The 19,746-nt window shown below is 53.4% G+C and overlaps 2 protein-coding genes across 4 annotated transcripts in view; one reads left to right on the top strand and one right to left on the bottom strand.

Annotated features, from left to right (window-relative positions):
• Window positions 1-1,204: 1,204 nt before the first annotated feature.
• Window positions 1,205-19,746, top strand: part of CADM3 (cell adhesion molecule 3) — a 30,339-nt gene continuing 11,797 nt past the window's right edge. Inside the window, exons 1-2 of one of the 2 annotated variants that reach the window (XM_078441109.2) lie at window positions 1,205-1,462; window positions 19,048-19,149. In XM_078441109.2, coding sequence (XP_078297235.1) covers window positions 1,381-1,462; window positions 19,048-19,149 — 184 coding nt within the window. In that variant the 5' untranslated portion in view covers window positions 1,205-1,380. The remainder of the gene's footprint in view (window positions 1,463-19,047; window positions 19,150-19,746) is intronic. The other variant, XM_078441111.2, reaches the window with a different exon arrangement.
• Window positions 2,824-19,026, bottom strand: LOC144614905 (uncharacterized). Of its 2 annotated transcripts, XM_078441112.2 has the most exons (3): window positions 17,520-19,026; window positions 8,414-8,469; window positions 2,824-8,003 (listed from the first exon to the last, which is right to left on the bottom strand). In XM_078441112.2, exon 1 carries the CDS (start codon window positions 18,507-18,509, stop codon window positions 17,580-17,582), a length of 930 nt encoding a protein of 309 aa, XP_078297238.2. In that variant the 5' UTR covers window positions 18,510-19,026; the 3' UTR covers window positions 2,824-8,003; window positions 8,414-8,469; window positions 17,520-17,579. The 2 variants fall into 2 exon arrangements, with proteins under 2 accessions (XP_078297238.2, XP_078297239.2); XM_078441113.2 differs by lacking the exon at window positions 8,414-8,469.

Here is a 19,746-nt window from a genome sequence, read left to right as displayed (position 1 = left end):
GGTAGTTAATCCACCTTGGACCTCAGCTGCACCTGTACAAGAAGGGGTTGGACCAAATATTTTTACAGAACCCTAATATATCTAAAACTCTTTGATTCGGAGAGTCTAAAATTTAGGAATATCCCCAACGCTAAGGCTGAGCAACGCTGACTTCGAGGGGCCTCTCTCTGAGATGCACCAAGACCCTTCCAGAGACACTCAGGTCACAAAGAATACGGCCAACCCCAGAGACGTGGGACTCTCTTCACCAAGCATGAACCAAGCCTCTCCCAAGCATGAACCAAGCATGAACCAAGCCTCTCCCACCCATTCTATATATTGGCCTCAGGGACAAGAGCCACACTAGCCACTGAGGCATTGCTCCTGAAGGGGGCATCTTCCTGAGGGTCTGCAGATCAGACCATTCACCCAGGAACCTGACTGACTAAAACTTGAGAAGGAAGGGCACGGTCCTCTGAAAGATTAAGAAAAAAGAACAAATATTGGGAGGAAGGGGAGGACAGAGAGGATGAAGCGGGGCGGGGAGGGGGGACCCTCCGGAGTTGCTTTGTAGATGGCTTGGTTGGGCAAGAGTCTGAAGTGAAATCAGGTGTCAGAGGGGGAGTCACTTCCTGGACAGGGGATTGAGGGACTGCTGATCCCCGTGGCCTGGAGGTTTGCAGGAAGAAGCCTTTCAAGGGAAATTGCCCGGGGCCGCACACTGTTGCTGGACAGAGGACTAGGGGCTCTCGGGTCGGAGGAAGTAGGGACGTGTGTGTGTTTGGGAGAACGGTCAGGGTAACTGGCCACCCAAAGGGAGATGTCGCTGGGCACGCTGTTGATAAGGGATCCCCGGGTCGCCAAAAGAGGGAGGGCGGGGCGGGAGGATCTCGGGCCGGTGGGCACGCCCTTGCCCTGGCCTGCAGTGGCCGCTCTCGCCAGCTGGCCCAAGGCCCTGCCCGGCTCCCCTCCCTCCGCCCCAAGCCTAAGAGGGGCGCGCGCAGGGTCCCACTGCTGAGCCAGCTCCCTCCCCGGGCTCCCCACCCGCGCCGGGCTGGCGGAGCTCCCGGGGGAGAAGGTGGAAGGCACCACGAGGGCGCGGAGGGGGTGCGGGAGGCGGGGGGAGTGGGGAATGCGGCAGCTTGGCCCCCCCGCGACCGGCCCAGCCCCCCGCCGCCCCCCCTCCACCTCCAACCGAATGGTTCGCTCCGAGCGCCCTATTTAATCCCCGCGACTGCAGCAGCGCCCGGCTCCCTCCCGGTCCCCGCCTCGGCCCCGGGCTCCGAAGCGGCTCGGGGGCGCCCGGTCGGCCAGCGTCGTCGCCCACCGCCTGCCCAGCCCCCCGCCCCCGGGGACCCAGGCTCGCCAGCGCGCGCAGCGGGGAGCCGGCCGGGACGCGCCATGGGGGGCCCCTCCGCCCTGCCCCTGCTACTGCTCCTCGCCAGCTGCGGGGCGCCCGGCGGGGCCAACCTCTCCCAGGACGGTGAGTTGGGGGTGGGGGCGCCGGGGCGGGGGCTCCGATCGCGGCGGGGCGGGGGCGGGGGCCGCCTGTGGGCTTTGTCTGGAAGCGGGGGTTCGGGTCGCCGCCGCCGCCGCCGCCGTTGTAGCCGGGCGGGTCCGTCCGGGCATCCGTGCCGCTGTGCACCTGCCGTCCGCCTCGCGTGTGCGTGTGCACCGGGCCCGGGCGGCTCGCGCCCGCCCCGGGTCTGGCCGTGCGGCTGTCCGTGTGCGTGTGTCTGGGTGTGCGCGTCTGTGTTGGTGTCTGCCTGTGCGTTTGTGTGTCAGTATCTGTGTGTATGTCTGTGTCAGTGTGTGTTGGGGGCGGAGTGAGATCTGTCGCCGTTTAGGTCCGGGCGTGTGTCGGGGTTTGTGTATGTCTGGAGGGGCTGGGGAGCCGGTGCAGCCCCCCCCCCCCAACTGCTGTATGCAAACATCGCTGCCCCCCCCCCGCCCGCCCCCACCCAAGGCGCAGCTCCGAGTGGGCAGGGAAGGGTCCTGGGTGAGGCTGCCGAGGGGGGCGTGGGCAAGGAAGGGGGGGGGGCTTCTCCTTGGAGCAAAACAACAACACAGGGCGGGGGGGTGGGGGGGGGGGGTGCCAGGATGGCAGTGTCCCTAGCGGTGGCAGCAGCTGGGAAAAGAAGCCCAGACAGGAGCGGAGGAGGTGGGGGAAGGTTGGGCAAAAGGAAGCATCAAGATATTTGGGAAGGAGGATGCCCAGAAAACCCAAGGCTGTCCTGGGCTAAGCATGGATTTTCCCAGATTTGGGGTGGGGTAGCTCGCCCAGCCCACTTTGCCCCAGGTGGGAACTCCAGCCTGCTCGGGTTTGTAAGGGTAAGAGACAAGGGAGAGAGTGGGGGGGAGCAGGGAGGCGGGGCCAGGGTGAGGGGACTTGGGGAAGAGCCCCTCCCGCCCAGGACCCGGCTATGTAGGTCAGCGCTGTGGGGGCCCCCTCAGCTTTCTTAAAGGCTGCTGACGGCTCATGGGGTGGCAGGGGACAGTTTGTGGGGAGCCCAGGAAGGGAGCCACGGCTCACAGCCTCAGGTCCCCGGAGGTGGGAGGGCAGGCAGTGGAGGGACTAACGGAATGCATCCTCAGACCAGTCAGAGGAGGGCTGGGCTGCGGTAGGGGGGAGAGGGGACGGGACCTCTGCGGAGCACAGGGATGTGGGGAGAGTGAGGGGGAGGGTGGTGGCTATGCCCGGCCAGATGCCAACGAAAAACAGAAAGAACCGCAGGGGAGGAGAAAGGGGAGGCGGCTCCTGGGCTGTGGACCCAGTGGCCAGCAGGGATGGGCACAGGGCCAGGGCGGGGCGGGGGTGGAGAGGGGAGGGGTTGAAGCTGGGGAGGATGATGTAAAGAATTTCATCTGAAGAAAACAGGCGAGCAGCCTGGGTGCTGGAGGAATCACTCAGTCTCCCCTGACCTCCGCTCTCAGGCCTGTCTGGGTCATGATAAAGGAGCTTCGGCGGCGTGAGCACCCTGGGGGTCCATTCCCTAGGGCTGGCTGACTCCTTCCACCAGGTACCCATCAACAGCCTGAAGGGAGTCACCACTGAGACAGCAGCCCCTCCTCTGGGCAGAATCCCCCTTCCCCAGAGGACCACACTGAGGACCCTACTGGCTGAGGAGGTGAGGGGGGTGGTCCCAAGGGCCAGCCGGGTGCACGGCAAGGACAGGCTTCCGGGTGTATGTGCCCCAAGAAGGATCCTCTTCTAGGCCTTGACTTCCAGCTGCAGCCCCCGCCTTTTCATCTGCTAGCTGCGTTCACCATAGACAGTGTGACCCAAACTGCAACTGCTGGGCAGTGGGGACTGACAGCCCCAGGCTGGGACCTAAACAGAAAGGAGTCACCCCAGAAAGCTGGGAGCACTCCAGCTCTGGATGTAAACACTGGAGAACAGAGTAAATCTATATCCTAGCCAAGTCTTTCTTCACCAACCACACGATTTCGTCTTGGCCCTCAATTTGGGGGCCCAGCCCTCACCCAGATGTAAGGTTGAGAGGAAGAGAAATCCTCTGTCCTCGTATTTATAAACACTTCCTAGCAGTGCTTGAGGGGGAAGAGGGGAAGGCACTAACTTTAGAATGGAGAATTTCCAGAGGAGAGGTTGGGAAGTCAGGGATGGGTGGGGAGGGAGGTCTGTTCCCGAGGCACAGTCAAATCGAGCCTCATTTTCCTCGTAGAGCATTATCTGTCTCGATAATGGACATCTGTTTGATGTGCAATGTCTCAGGACTTACTGATGTGGAAGACACACAGCCACACACGATCTTTATCTAAATGAATTCCACCTCTTAGTTTCCAGACCTAAGAAGGGCCTAAGAAGCTCTGATGTGGGAGGTGGGAGTACAGATTTGATGCCCATGGATGGTGGTCTGGATGGCCATTCTGACCAGGGTCACGCCAAAGATGTGCCCAGTGCCCCTGATGTGGCCTGGGTCCCCTGGCAGGGAGCCAGGCAGTACATAGCTTCCCGGATAATGTTTGCCCCAAACAAGGAGATGCGGTGTGAAAGTTTAAGGACAAGATACCCTAATACACTAATGTCTGAGTAGTCAAGGGTGTGTGTGGAGTGGCTCTTTCTATGCAGAAAGAAAACAGACCTCATGTGCGGCTGGGGTATATAGCTCCCTAGGGTACAGCATCAGGTTTTTAGGGTTCCTAAAGCTGAACAGGGACTGAGAGGCTACAGAAGGGCAGCAGACGATCTCTGAACCTGACCGTGCATGCTGTGGCTAGAGGCCCAGGGCCACTTTGGACATTCGGTTTCCCACCTGCTCCTTCCTTCTCACATTCCTCCACTAGCACTGGTAGAGGCTGGCAATTCCAGGTTTGCTGGATACGACACCTGTGAACTTCATGTGTCCTGTGCTGAGCTCTGGTAAGCTCAACATTCAACACTGTGCACAGCCTTCCTTGGGTTCTTCCTTGTCAACTTATTTCCAGCACCCTGTGGGTTGACCTAGCACAGAGTCGATGGGTGGACAGCCTGCTTTGCTTCAGCTCATAGCAATTCAACCTTGTCCCGCACTGCCCCATACATGAATATCTTTCCCTTTCCAATGACCTTCCGTCCACTGCCATCCATTCTTCGGCCCCCTGGCCAGGTGCCCAGCGGAGAGCTCATGCCCAATGTGCCAAGAAGTCCAGCAGGCGTTCACTCTAGAGCTGCCCACGGGTCTGCCTGGCAGGCCTGTACCATCCTGCTTCTTCCTTCTTGCAGCTGTAACCGTTCTGTCCCCATGCTCTTCCTGGTTGCAACTCTAGCCCTCGGGAAGGACAGATGTGCTCTTCCCGGCACAGAGAAGTTGAGGCCTTCAGAGAGACCCCGGTACAGCAGAACTTAGCTAACTCCACGCAGAACCAGTCTGTCTGACCAGGGCCCCAAGCTGTGGCTCACTCACTGGCTACCCAGAGCCACACCCAGAACTCTGCCCTGAGCCTGAGCTCTCTCTGGGGCCAAGCAGCACTACTGTTTTACGGGGTTCCTTCCAGGACAGTGGTTTTCTCACTTTTATTTTTAAAGATGTGAAATTCCTTCATCACACAAGTAAAACAGACCAAAGGAGAATTACTCTTGCTGAAAGACAGAAGACAAACCTGTAGCCCTTTCACCCTTCTCCCTGCACCCGCCCCCCCCCACGAACACTGCCTAAAATCCCTATGCCCTGGGGCTCTGCCACACCCAGCCTGGGGTCCTCCGCTCTAACCTGACAGCAAGGGAGCCAGCTCGCTGGCCTCAGGCTCTCTCTCTCCCTCCCTCTCTCTCTCTCTCTCCTTCCTCTCCCAACTGAGGAAGACTGGAGACCCAAGTCTAATTTCAAGAGTGCCTTGTTGGAGATATTCCCTGCTCAGCTGGAGAGTGACTCACAGTTCTGCAGCCATAAAATTCCACAGATGGCATCTTTTTGGTGTTCTGGTCACTTTGAAACAGCAGACTGGGTAGCTGTGTGATTGCTCTGTAAACCCCTAGATTTGATTTGGGGACTCCTTGCTCATACACCTTGCTTGGAGTCCACATGATATGCAGAACGGGACCAAAGGCTGCCTGTCCTTCCTTAAGTCATATGCTAGGAATAATATCTTCATAGTCATCACCAGAGAGCCCTGGGGGGCTGTGAGTAGTCACATTCTTTGTTGTTTCCTGCTCCGGTAGACTGCACCCTGGCTCTACAATCTCTGTTTTGTCATCTGCTTCTGAGTAACAGAATATCACCCAAGGACAGTAACCTGGGTTCCAGATTCTCCAGGAAAGCAACTGGTGGCCTGGATTACCTCCTTACTGACTACTGAGTGAAAAATCCCCAGGGCATTAGAAAGTTTGGGTAATTGTATCTTCGCCTTCCATCCCTCATGTTAAAATTTAGCATTTCCTGATTCACCATTGGCTATAGGCCCATATACTGGAACATTTTGTTTCCTGGATGAAGTCATGTCCTAAAGGTCTATCCATAAACTCTGACAATAGCAATCCCCATGGGAATGCTTATGAGCGATCAAGAGAAACAGACCATCAGAAAAAGAGCCTGGAGAGGCAAGCCATCAGAGAAAGATTCGGGTCTCTAAAAACTCCATCAAATTAACAATAAACACTCCATATGTAACTGTAAAGCAAAAAAAAGAATAAGTCTCAGAGCCAAAGGCCAGCCCCCTCCTCTAGGATCAGCAGTAGTGATGAGTCTTTACAAAGTCAGAACCAGCTGATGTTCAGGGTTCCTATAACCCGAGAAAAACCCAACCCAATCCTGTTATAACTAGCCCTGAGAAACCAAGATTTCCAGAGTCTTGAACACATGAAACCGTTGAGATTTTTGCAAAATAGAGGCTTAGTAAAGCTACATATTCTTCATTGAAGGAACAAGTACTGAAGAGAGAACCATTTGCCCCTTTACCAAAATTCCTCTAAGTGTGAAGAGACTGACCAAATGTCCCAACTAATGTCCCAAAGACAAATGCCTTCTTAAGAGGACTGATCCACCCCTCTTTTCCATGCACGATGAAGACTGGACTATTCACAGCAATTGTGGGTGCTTCAAGGCACACTGACTTTGATACACCTCATACCCCATCTGGTGATAAGCACACTTTGATTTTCTCATGCCCTAGTGTCTCTGAGGAGACACAGATTTTGTGGCACTATTTCCCTAATTAGAAGAGATACTGGTTAAGGCAAATGAAAACCCCCTCCACCACCACTAATACCTACGTAATTGTCGTAATTACTAAGGTACATGTTGACAAACTCAGTCTCGTGGCAGTCTTCACTGTTTATATAATTTTGGGTGTATATGTGACAGGTTCAAACAAAGCACTTAAGGAGGCCTTTTAGAGCAAGTGATGGGTATAGCATGATCCTAACAGTAGTCCTGATGTCTGTTCTTTCAGTTTGACTCCTGGAGAGCTAGTGCCTTAACCCATGATCCCTGTTCCCTGCTCTTTGCAGAACAAACTGGAGCTTTGAGCTCTCCATGGTGCTAACCCCCCACAAGCCACCCCAGGCCCTTCTTGCTGCTCTCCGTGGTCCTGCTCTCCCTCCACCCATCATGATCTCCACTCTCTAAGGTGCAGCTCCTTCCCTCCCCCACCAGGAGCACACACGTGAACCTGGCTATGATCCCTGACCTGCTCGACTAGAAAGAGGGGAACAAGCCTTGAGATATAGATATGAAAGGTCCTCACAACCATTTATACAGTTGTAGGAAGGGGACAGAACGAGCAAGTAATACTGAGGTTGAGAAGATGTGCTGTTTGAAATGCTCAGGAGACCAGGGCCTACAGTGACCTCAGATGGCCTCCGAAGAACTGGATGTTCCACCATAAATGGAGTCACAAATTAAAAACAGAACTACACATAGTTATGTTTGAGATTGACATGGTATTGCTCATAATCTGGTGTACCACATATACCCTATAAATGTGGAATGCAAAATGAGCCCTACTCAATTTGTTAAGTACGCCCTTCTTAGCCTGATGACCAACACAAACTGTCCTTTCATGGTGCTAATTTTCTCTTTTCCTTCAACCTTAGCAGTAAATATAAAGATAATACACACTCATGGGTTATCTGAGTAGATAACAGAGAACTTTAATATATGAGACACATCGGAAACAAATATCAAAACCCTGACTCACGCCCCCCATCTTTACAACCATCTTGTACAGAACTAAATGGCTTTAAATACAACCATCCTACCCTAGAGTCCAAGTCCTTGGCCGAATCTCAGGAAGCGCATCTTTAAACTGGACTCTGCTACTCTTTTGGGGTATCTGCCAATAAGCTGATGACGTCAAATGCGGCAAGGAGCCGAGAATGCTCAGCCCCTGCCAGTCTGAGACTAGATAGCCTGTTCCTCCAATAACATCAGAACTACACACGCTGATCTTCCCCTAAATGTTGATTTCCCCGTATCAATTTCTTAGTCATAGTTCGTATAAGAGTTAACACTTGTGAATGACCTCCAGCAGAATCCAGTTGGGGGGCAGGCTTCCAAGATGAATCTCCAGGGCCCTTCTTCCATTTCCTCCTGTGAAACAAGGAGAAACTTCATTCCTCAAGGACAGGTAATGGAAGTGATTTATCTCCATGAGCGAGCCTTCAGGAAGACAGACTTTGGGTTACAGTAACAGCTGGAGTATCTCCTATCTACTCTTCTCCCTGAGCCCCCTGTTCTCATGAACAGCAGACATGTTTCAGAAAGGATTCTAACGCAGGTCTTACAACATTTTGTTTCAAAATGCGTATCATTCTTCTACGTGAGCTCTTACCTCTGGGATTCCTTAACCCTCTCATCTCTCTGTCTCCTGGAGATCTCCAGGAGAATGATAAGAAGCTAAATAATACAAGGAACTAAAACGTAGTCTTCTCTAAGGGTTTATTTTCCCTTACCCCAGCTAGACCTGCACTAATTGTGTATTGATTGCTAATTATAAGCACCTTTGGCTCATCTACTTCCAGTTCAGGGTCAGAAGGGTCAGAAGCATCACCTTGCCCTAGGGAAAAAAAGAAAAAGAAATGAAGGCTGCTATCTCAGCCATTCATCTCCAAGCTAACCACTACCTAGCTCTGTACTTCCTTCATGTAATCCCGGATATTAGCAAGGCAGGCTGGAGAACGAGTACTTCCAATGCCAGATTTCCTTGTGAATATGCAGATCCTAGCTTCCTACATTTATCTGTCTTCTTCTGTTGCCCAGATTCTTTGCTTCCAATCCTGACTCTAGAATTCCAGCCAAACCCTCAGACAGGGTACAAAAGCTCCAGAGGGTGAACAGGTTTCTTGAGTCTCTGACTTAAATACCTGAGACTTCTTAGAAACCCAGCAAGACTCTAATAAATACATCGGTGACAAGTAACCTGAGACTTAGCATGGCCTAGATCAACCTCTGAAGAGCCCAGGGCCAAGTTCTCCTGTTATTATGAAACGATGGGCCAGTTTGGCCATCTGCTCCTAATCATTTGTCCTTCGGCAAATGCAAAAATGACAGGACAATTGTACTCATTCTTACTCTTACTCTAATTCCTCAAGATGATGAAATCTTTCCAAAGATGTATTATATGTTTTCTCCTCTCATCCCTATCCTATCATCTCAAACAAATATAAAAACCACCACCACTAAGCCCCTGGGCCTCACATATTCTCATTTATCCTCCACGGCTGCTTCATGCCAACTCTCTTCTGGTTTCCAAGCCCTGGAGTCCAGTGTCAGTGACAGATGGCCTGAGCCTCAGCCCTGGGGAGAAAAGGATTCTGTCCCTCTCCTGGGGAGTCTGAGCAGAAGAGGGAGCTTGAATTCTGCTTTGGGGAGAATCTCTGAGTTTAAGCCATATGGTTTTCTGGAAGTCAGGGGTTCTGACTAATAATGGGCTTGTGAAAAGGGCTCTGTATCTGGGTCATAAGAAAGGCTGTGTATTTGTGTCAGAAAAAAAAAATAAAAACAGATATGAATAGTGAAAGCTGTAGCCTGTCATGTGTGTTGAGGGGCACAGGCTGAATGAGAAAGAGGGTAACTAGGTTGGGATGTATACACATCTTGGAGAACAAAGTTGAGTACATACCCTCGTCAGAGAGAAGATACTCAGTGAAGGCTTAAGAAAAGAACAGGAGATCAGTGGGTCCCCATTCTGGGGACTGTGAGGTCTGCAGACTCAGAAGAAAGTGTCTGTTTCACAGAAGTGTTAGAATCCCCCAGGAAGGCACAAAGTAAGGCTAATCGGACAATGTGCCACCCTCTGGAAAATACATTTTTTAGGTGAGAAACGGGAAAGGGAAGAGACTAAATCTGTTAGGATGAGGGAGGGGGCTGGAGCGGTGTAGGCGTGTGGTGCAGAGCACGGTTTTCTTTATGTCACGCTCCTCACCGCTGCCCTGAACCTGCCATCCACACCTCGACTCTGATCACCCAGTGAAGGGAAACGGTAAAAACAAGTCCGTAAAACCAGATCCAGCAGAGATGAATCCTTTCTTGCCTGACTTCTAACAAATTAAACTTTTTCACAGCATTGTTTCCCCCCACACACACCAAGCCATCAGCCTGAAATATCTAAAGTAGGACATAACGAGCAAAGCAGATAAGTTGAGCCTGTTGAGAAAGGGGGTCCATCCACGCCCTTGAGCAGGCACGGAGGGTCTGCGGCCGGGACTGCGGTCTCTCCTCCCCAGGGCGCCCACTCTGTTTCTCCCCCATGCCCCTGCCCTACTTTGCCCCTTCCCAGTTTACGGGAAAGCCCCTTACCTTCCCGTAAACATATTTTCCCATGAGCTAGACAGAATTCTGCCTTCACTTACCCCACACTGCCTCTGTTACATTTCCTTTCCCAAGCATTTTCTAAGATGGGAGAATGTTTCCCAGTTCTACGCCAGCAAGGTAAATTTAGGGAAGGAGCGTGAAGTGTCTGCGCTTGGTTCAGGGGGACGTGTAAGAGTTCAGACCAAGTCCGGCTTCCTGACTGCTGCATTAGCATGCAGACCCCGGGTCGCACCTGTCCTGATGTCTGTGTGTGTGAGCGGGAATGAGGAGGTGGGGTCAAAGGGCGCTCCGAAAACGGCTCCGAGCTACCATCCACGGGAATGATGTCATGCCCCGCCTTCCGAGCTGCACAGACCCCGGCCCCCTGCACAGACCCCGGCCACTCTCCCCCAAGCTCTTCCTGAGACATCCTCTTTGCTCTGCCCCATCCCCTCCCAGCCTCTTAGTGCAGAACACTAGACGCTTGTCCAGAGAACACAGCCTAGTCCCGGAAGGACAAGAGCTAAGGCTGGGAAGGGGCTCTTTGGGGATCAGATCCCCTTCCTCTCTGTCTCCCAACTGCAGTTCTTGCTACAACACAGTATTGGCTACAGAGGGGCTTGTTTTGGTTGGGGGCCAGCCCAGGGCTCCCTCCCAGTGCTAATGCACCGAGAACACTGACTCAATAGCAAATCAAAGCAACAGCTGTCCCCACCTCCTTCTCTGCCACCCACTTCTCAGTCTCCGCTCCTCGGAATCTTAACTAAGCCTCTGAGGGGCCCCCTCAGCCTACCACAAGCCCACTTCTGCCTCCAGATTATTCTCTCTCCTCAGCTCCAGAATAGGACACGCTCCTCTGCTTTCTCCTCTCTTGGAGCCGGTTCCCTCCGCACGGTCAGCTCAGCATCCCGCAGCCGGCCCCACCAGATGCCAGCACACGCATGCGCACACAGCCTGTCCTCAGTCAGCCTTTTTAACAGCTCCGGGCATGGCAGTGCCTTCTGCCCCTTGCTGTCCTCTTTTGTGAGAGCCGGAAGCGGCCAGTCAGGCCCTGAGTCTGTGAAGACGCCCTTCTTCACAGCTGCAGGAGCCCCCACCCCACCTCACTCCGCCTCTAACCTGCCTGGCACTTAGGAGCATTTCCCTCCCTTGAGGTCTGGGGTCCTGGGGCGCCTCACTGCAATACACAGAGCCCTGGGGAGCGGGGGGTGCGGGGTATATGTCACTGAAAGTAAAATCATACTAGCTGACAACTTAACCTCTGAATTCATTGGCCCACAAGGCTGCTATCAAATGACAGGAACCACGGGAGATGGGCTTCTAACCACGGCTCCCAGACACTGCCTGTGTGACCTTGCACGAGTTCCCTAACCTCTCTGAGCCGTGGTTTTCCTTCTTTATTTCTTTTTAAGTTTATTTATTTATTTTGAGAGAGAGAGGGTGGGGGAAGAGCAGAGAGAGGAGGACAGAGAGAAAGAATCCCAAGCAGGCTCCCCGCTGTCAGGGCAGATTTCAACGTGGGGCTGGGTCTCACATACCGTGAGATCATGACCTGAGCCGAAATCAAGAGTCAGACGCTCAACCCCTTGAAGTGTCCCTGATTTTTCTTCTTTAAAATGAGATTTGCGGGGCACCTGGGTGGCTCAGTCAGTTAAGTATCTGACTTCAGCTCAGATCATGATCTCACAGTTCGTGGGTTCAAGCCCCACATCGGGCTCTCTGCTGTCAGTGTCGAGCTCTCTTGGGATCTTCTGTCTCCTTCTCTTTGCCCCTCCCTTGCTTTCTCTCCCTCTCTCTCTCTCTCTCTCTCTCTCTCTCTCTCTCTGAAAAATAAATAGACATTTAAAAAATGAGATTTGCCCTGGATGCTGCCTCGCATTCTTATCGGCTATAAAAGTCTATGCTTCTAAGAATGATAGAGGGGAAATATTTGGGGGAAAATTAGGCATAACAGAAGGAGGAGAGGAATAACTGAAGTGTGGCAGTAGGGAATCAGAAAGGATATCAGTTCCGTCCTCCGTCTGATGGAATCAAAAAGATCTTAGGATTACCCACCTCTGGCCATTAGGGGTCAGTAGAAAATGACCAGACATGCAAATTGATGGCTGGGTTTTCGGAAATAGACAAAATATATTTATTCATGACATATCGAAGCTCGCTACTTTTTTTCTAACATTCGGATACAGCAAAACGTTTGGAATAACTACATTTGTTTGGGCTGGGGTTTTGTTTGTTTGTTTCTTCTGGGGGGCTTTTTTGGTTTTAGTGAAAAGAGGGTTAACACACAGATAAGCTTTTTGTTTTAACCCCACCCTTACGCCCACCGCAGGCCAGCTAGCCAACTAACCCAAAGATTCCCTCCTCCTCATTCAGCCTGGAAAAGCTTAGCCACACACCATTCCAAGCCCAGGGAACAAAAGCCTCTCATTTTCAACGACCTGGTTAGGAATGAACCAAAAGGCATCTATCTGCCAAATATTCAGCAATAAACCTACTGGAGCCTGGATCAGCCCCTCCCAAGCCCGAATCTCTTGGATTATCCAATAGTGCAGGATTCCTGGTTCTGTATGTCTGAACCTCGTGGCCACGCTTCACCAAGCCACGGGGCAAATCAGCCCGACAGGCCCCACTTCTAGTGAAGGCTCTGTTCCCCACCTCTAGTTACCATCTATTTTCACACAGATCCCGCGTGCCTCCCGGGACAGTAAAGCAAAGCTGAGAGAATAGTGCCTTCCAGGCCCGGGGGGCCGCCAGGAGCCAGAGGGAACGGAGATAAACAAGGCTCCGGGAGGAAAAGCCAGACAGCAACAGAAAGTACGGAGGGAGGCAACAAGGAGAGAGGTCCCAGGGGCCCAGCCAGAGAGAGGGTGGAGGGAAGGCCTAGGTGAGGGAGGCCGCGGGTCGCTGCAGCGGGGCCGAGCTCTGAAGCTCTGAAGCAAGCCTGAGCTCCAGCACATGTGAGCTGAGCTGGGACACCCCTCAGGAGATCCTGCAGCCTGTGAGGGGCCAGAGGCCCCTCCCCCAAGGAGCAACAGAACGAGCAGGAAATACACCTGGAAAGACAGACAGTCCCAATTGACAGAGTAACTCCCACCGCTTGCGGCCCCAGCTTCTGCCCGACTGCGCCGTGGCACGCTCGTGGCACACTCGGGGCACACTCGGGGCAGGACAGTTAGGAAGGGATGGAAGGCAGAAGCGAGAGAGCAGAATCCCCAGCAGCCGCGAGAGCAACTTGCGAGTCGAGTAAAAGTTAAGAACGAAAAGAGTGCCTTGTCTGATCAGGGTATCGTGTTCCAAAGTGACGCTCCCCAGATCTTGGAGTGAGCACCTAAGTCAGGGCTCCGCCGGGATTGGCCCACCGTCCTCCCAGTGCAGAATCAGACGCTCACAGTTAAGGAAAACGTGGCTCTGGGCAAAGAGAAAAGCTCCAGGGGCCGAGTTCCGTGATTTGGCCACGCCCGTTCTCTTCTGCGTGTGAACCAAATGTACACAGGGATTCACCACGTAGCTCAGGTCAGGGACGAATGAGAGCAAGATCACCCGGCCCGGGGGGGAGGAGGGGGCGGTGGGGGGCAGCGAAGGGTGTAGGAAAACGATCCTAAAAGTGGGTCCCCTCAGTATTTTGGGCCACAGCCCCCAGCGTGTTTTTCCCTTGGAGATAACACTCCTCCACCCACCTGTCATGGTAGTCGTGAGGAATAACAAGTAGGCTGGGACGCAGAGTATTTTTAACTCTGGAGTTACAGAAATGCTGAGTCACCATCACCATCATCATCACCATCACCATCATCAACTCCTACTCGGGGAGCTGGCTTTCTCTCATCAGGGAAGTGGAGCTCTGGACCCAGGCACCAGCAAGGCCAGCAGCGGTCACACGAGAGAGCTCCGTCCCTGTCCCAGCACCCCGCACGTGCACCTGTGACCATGTCACAGGCCAAAGGGCAATGCGCCGTAGGTTCCCACAGCAGACGTGCAGGGGAGACATGAACCAAGCTATCAGGGGGTAGCTACGCTGGCACCTTTTCAAAGACTTCCCTCCCAGCATCACTTAGAGTGGAGACACGCTACGTTTTCATTCATTCGTGTCGCTCGTCTATTTATTCAACAAATATTTCTTGAGCACTTACTATATGCGAGGCATGTGCTATGAGCACAACACGAGTCACGGGTGTTTTCAAGGGCATATCAGTAAGTCTCCAACAGCCGCCTCGGCGGCTCTTAATGGGAACAATCAATCAGAAGGACATGGAGGGGGGGATGAAAGGGCTACTTTGTCCTTTAAAATACCACGAGTCCTAAAGATACTGGAACGCTTGGGTAAATAAACCAAGAATTAAGGAACCCCCAAGGCAACTGAGGGCAAACAAGACACTCTTTTTGTCTTCAGCCCAGACATCAGACTGCTAGGAAAACGTGAGGGGATTCCGTTAGCTTTAACTAAACACATCTGCTGCTGGGTTAACTGAGAAGTCCCCCGTTGTAAGGCTCTTAGGGGTGAATGAAGGATCCCCCAGAGGTATAGATGAAGACACATGAAGAAACCCGATTAACAATGACATTCAGTGGGCACAAATCATCCTATCACCACACAAGCGTCCGTGCCCATCTCGCTACACTTATTCTGCTCGATCGCAGGCGAGCAGTGTGAATACTGCTTAGGTGATCCGCCCCTGGCCAGCGATGGCAGAAAGGAACCTTGACCCCATAACTCCTGCACCACCAGGACCACACACGCGAAATGCACGCTTCTGCAGAGGGCGGTGGTGCAGCAAAGCTGTGCAGAGAGTCTGGGCTTTGCAGTCGGAGGGGTCTAAGGTGGACAGCCATCCCATCCCCACGCTCTCCGGCTCCATCATATGGACGAGTTACTGAACTTTTCGAGTCTTAGTCAACTCATCCTTCACATGTGCATAATAACACCTGTTAAAAGGGTTGTTCTGGATAATGAATATAGAGCCCTAACTTGGATCTTGAAACACACAAGGTGATCAGTAAATATCGATTCGCACCAGAGCACAACATTAAAGTTTTCTAGGGCTTCAGCCTCTGGATGATCCACCCTCTTCCTTGTCCTGTTTCTTCCTATCCTGTTTGGTTTTTCTGTTTCCTCTCCACTGGCAGATGCTGAGCCTAGTTCTTACAATAGAAGATGCCAATCACCTCTGATTCATTTAGTAACGATGTATTTATTAAGCACCTTCTATGTGCAGCATGCTGCATTAGGGGCAGTACTGAGCGCAGAGACGAACGGATGTCAACCCTACCTGCAGAATCTTTATCACTTAAGAGGGAAGCCAAACTTGGAGCACAACACAGAGTGATGCATAATTTAAGACGAGTACATAAAGTGTTGTAAGTCAGAGGAACCAGAAAGTGTTTCCATCTGGGACAATCAGGGAAGACTTCTCAAAGGAGATGCCACACAGAGTAGGTTTTAAGCACGGAAAGAGCTTAACGCAAGGAAGGGTGGGGAGCATTATCAGCAGGGCTATGGCAAGAAAGGAATGTAGGCAGGAAAGCCAAGGGTTTCTAGAAAGACCTCAGAATGGCATCATGTCTGGGATACGGGTGGGGTAAAGGAAAGACAAAGCTGAAGGGCATGGTCACATCAGACTGTCCAGGATCTTGAAGGCCAGGCTAACACATCTGGATGTGACCTGCAGACAACGGGAAGGCTTGTAAGCAGGAAAACAATAAGGCACATTTGGCTGGAATTCTCCTCACTGCTTTTCCCTGCGAGGAGCCTGGGCGCCCCTCACTGGTGGCTCTGTGGTCCAGGGTCTGCATTTCCTTCCAATGACCCTGCCTGAGCAGAACGTTCGCAAATTCCACTGCAAAGACCATGCCACCCTTTCAGAGCGCTCCAGAGTTCTGCCTTCCAGTCGGGAGTCCATTGGAGGAATTTATGCTGATGTCATAAATGGCCGGCACAGTCTGAACCCAGAGGCCCAAGACTTGCGCAGCCCAGGTCGTAACTTCTGCTAGTTACCCATGTTTCTGTTAATAGCATTGCAATCGCTCGTCCACCACCGGGAGAGTGGCCATTCAGAATTTATCATTACAGGTGTACAATCTTATAAACCCAGTGAGAAAACTTTCAGGCATACCACCCGATAGGTTTCAAGAGGAGACGTGAGATCATAAGTCCCTTTCAGAATTAGAGGGAGAAATATCATCCCAGCAGGGAAAGAAAAGAAAAAAGAAAAGAAAAGAAAAGAAAAAAAAGAAAAGAAAAAAAAAAAGAAAAGAAAAGAAAAGAAAAAAGACAAGACAAGACAAGACAAAACACCTAAAACAGCTCTCTCTTCATCAAGTTCTTAAAACACGCTACAAACCATACTGGAGTGAATTCCACAGACATCTGGATGATAGATGCCATTTATCGGAGACTATTCCTTTTAGTGATCAGTCCCCTCACCTGAACAATGGAGTCTGCTCTGAATGCCCCACCTGACCACTTCAGGTGTTCATCCTATACAGGGGAGAAGATGCCGGCAAAATGTAGGAGGAGGGGAGAGATGAGAAAAATATATGCAGGGAGAAAAGCAACTGAGGAGAAGGCAGCCAGAGAGTACAGATGAAAGAAGGAATGCGGAGTGGGGACTGAGTCCACACTGTGGGCAGCCCCTCCTCTGCCTGAGGGGGAACAGCGGAGCACAGCCCCAGGAGTGACAGATGAGCCACCAGGCCAGAGCCCATCGAAGGCGCTGAGAGGCCTAAGGTCACTAAGAGCTGAAGACACAAAGGTGAATAAGGTCGGTGGGTCGGTGGGTCGGGCCCCAGCTGTTAACCAGCTGGAAGTTTAGACCAGGTTTAGCCTGATAGGTAAACAAGTGACGGCAACACAATGGGTGGAAATGCCACACGAAGAAAAGAGAGCTGTTGAAAAGGCTTTGAGAGCCCCAAGGGAGGCAGAGCATTCTTGAGGGGTGTGCTGATCCAGTCCCCGGATCCCTCAAGACCTCCTCTCTACGAAGCGATTCTGTCGAGTTGCCTGGGCCTCAGGGTTGTTTTGACATTAAATGAACTCGGGGCTGAAGACCCATCCTGCAGACTGAAGGTCCTGTGCCAAAGTAGGAGATGGCTATGCGCCCCCCCCACCCCCGCCCCTGCCACCGTTCACGTGCGCAGAGGCCTGGCTAGCGCTTCCTTTGTGCCCAGAGAACCGGTCCTGGGGGGCTGAGCACTGAGCCCTCCCCGGCTTCTCCCAATCCACTGCACCATCCCAAGCTTTAGTGCAGCCAGTCTGGCTCTCCACCGTGTGTCCACGCGCCCCCAAACACGCAACCTGGAAAATAAAGAGGCAACACTCACCAGCGTCAGGGTGCCTGCAGCCTCGATGTCCACGCAAGGCGGCGGAGTCGCTGCTGCTTCTCAGGGCCCCTGAGCGGCCAGCTCTCCTTCGGGCACCCTCAGCCTTCTAGCCTCTCTTCGCCAGCACTTCGCGCGCCCCCTTTGCTGCCTGCTTCTCGCTAAGGGTCCCCGGTTTCCTGTCTTCTGTACTCCCCCCTCCCAATCCTGAACGCTTCTCCTGCTGGAGGAGAGTCTTTTCTCAAATCTCCTGGAGGATGTGTGTGGGGTCCAGGGAGGCCGGCGGTGACCCTCTGAAGCTCTCTCTCGGGGTCCTAACCCAGTTTCTCCCCCTAGCCTCCCCTTCCCTCCCCTCCCCTCCCCTCCCCTCCTCCTCCTCCCGCCCCAGTCCCTTCTCCCCTTTCCTTCGGACCTCGCAGTTCCCCACCTCGTCCTGTCCCCTTTCTTCAGGCCTCTTTCTCGGGCTGGGCCCCCACCCCCGCCCCGCATCCCCGGGCTGCGGTGCCCCGTCTGGTGGCCGGGCGCCCGCGCCGCCGGAGAAGTTCCCGCGACTCCCGGCCCGGGACGCGCCGCCGCTCCCGACTCTGCTCGGCAGCCGATGACGTCACCGCGCTTTGCGTCCCTGATTGGCTGCTTGTGGCTTGTGGCGGGAGACTCGGGCCGGTTCGCGTGGCGGGTTCCTTTGTCCCTCCGCCTCTTCAGGCGGCGCCGGGGACGCAGGCCCCGCGGGCTCTGTGCAGCGCTCGTGCGGCGGGTCCAAGGGCCGCCGGCCGGGAAGAGAGGCGGTGACTCGGGCCCTGGGGTTTGTGCCGGGGCGGGCAGGGAGCAGGGTCCGCGAGACCCAGCGGGCAGGGGGCGGGGCAGGAGGAACACCGCGAGGGGCGCCCCTGATACCGCAGGTGGCGGCCTCCAGCCCAGCGCGGCCCCGTCTGCACTGGGAGGGGCCTCAGCTGGAAAGTAACCGAGCTTTGGGCTTGGGATCCGGCATTTCATTTCCAGTCTGCGTCCTTCGGCTCGTGTGACCTTGGGCAAATCACTGCCCTCTGCGTCCGCGCTGCGTTACAGGAATGATAAGACCAGCGGGTGTGTTTCACAGGTTTATTAAAAGGATGAAGGGTGAAAGTATTTCCTGATTATTAAACCTGCTGTTATTTTAGTACATGACATGGTGTAGCAGAAAGAATCCTGGCTAAGGAAGGAACAGACTTTCATTTGCTGGCATGGCCCTCACCGAGTGACTTTTCACCGCTGTAGGCTCCATTGCCCTCACGTGCAGAGTGGGAGAACCGGACCAGAGGATCTTTCAGATCTCCTTGGGCTCTGACATTATATGGCTGACTGGTGACCCTTAGCACCCTCCTTGCAAGTGCCCCGCCTCCCGGAGGAAGACCTCACTGGCTTCCTCAGAAGGGATCCCGGGAGAGCCCGCTTTCCAGAGGGGCCTGTCCTCTCCCCACCCCCAGCAACCAAAGTGTCCCGAGGGCAGCAGCCAGTATGTAGGGCTCATCCTTGATGGAGATTCTCTCCCCAGGCTACTGGCAGGAGCAGGATTTGGAGCTGGGAACTCTGGCTCCACTCGGCGAGGCAATCAGCTCCACAGTCTGGAGCAGCCCTGACCTGCTGGCCAGTCAAGGTGAGAATCCAGGCCCCTCGTGACGATGTCCCTCGGTTCCCCCCACCACATCCTCACATCATCTCCCACTCATGCTGCCTCTGCCCTCTGTCCCCACTCCCCTCATTACCGCACAGCGCCTTCTCCCCTCCATCTGACATTTTAGCTCTAGTTCCACACCACCGACCCCTCTCGCGCCTACGCCTCTTCCCTGACTCCAGTACAGAGACCTCTGCATCTCTACACCTTTTTCCAGAAATAAAATGACGCCAGGAGGCGTGTATTACTCAGGACAAACAGGTTCTGGAAGACACAACTGAGGTAGAATTCTTCAAAGGGACCCAGGGAGAACAGGATTACACGTCAACACTTGGTATATGGCTGGCAGTAAATGAAAGGTCTCCCAGCCCTTTTCGTTCAGATATTTCAGGGATAAATCACGTCCCAGTTTACTCCGCCAGCTCCGTCTCTGGCTCACTAATCTTAAAAATCGTAGTTTTAAGATTCAAGTTAGGTGGTTACCGGAGGAGCATTCCAACGGAAAAGCCACTTGCACTGAGAGAGTCAGACCGAGTTCCAGTCCCACCTGGAATCACTGATTCTAGAACGATCGTAGGC

This window comes from Panthera onca, chromosome F1 (genome assembly GCF_046562875.1).
Source record: "Panthera onca isolate mPanOnc1 chromosome F1, mPanOnc1 haplotype 2, whole genome shotgun sequence".
NCBI classification, from domain to species: Eukaryota; Metazoa; Chordata; class Mammalia; order Carnivora; family Felidae; genus Panthera; species Panthera onca.
Note: the sequence above shows the minus strand (reverse complement) of the source record. Positions and strands in the feature narration are given on the sequence as shown.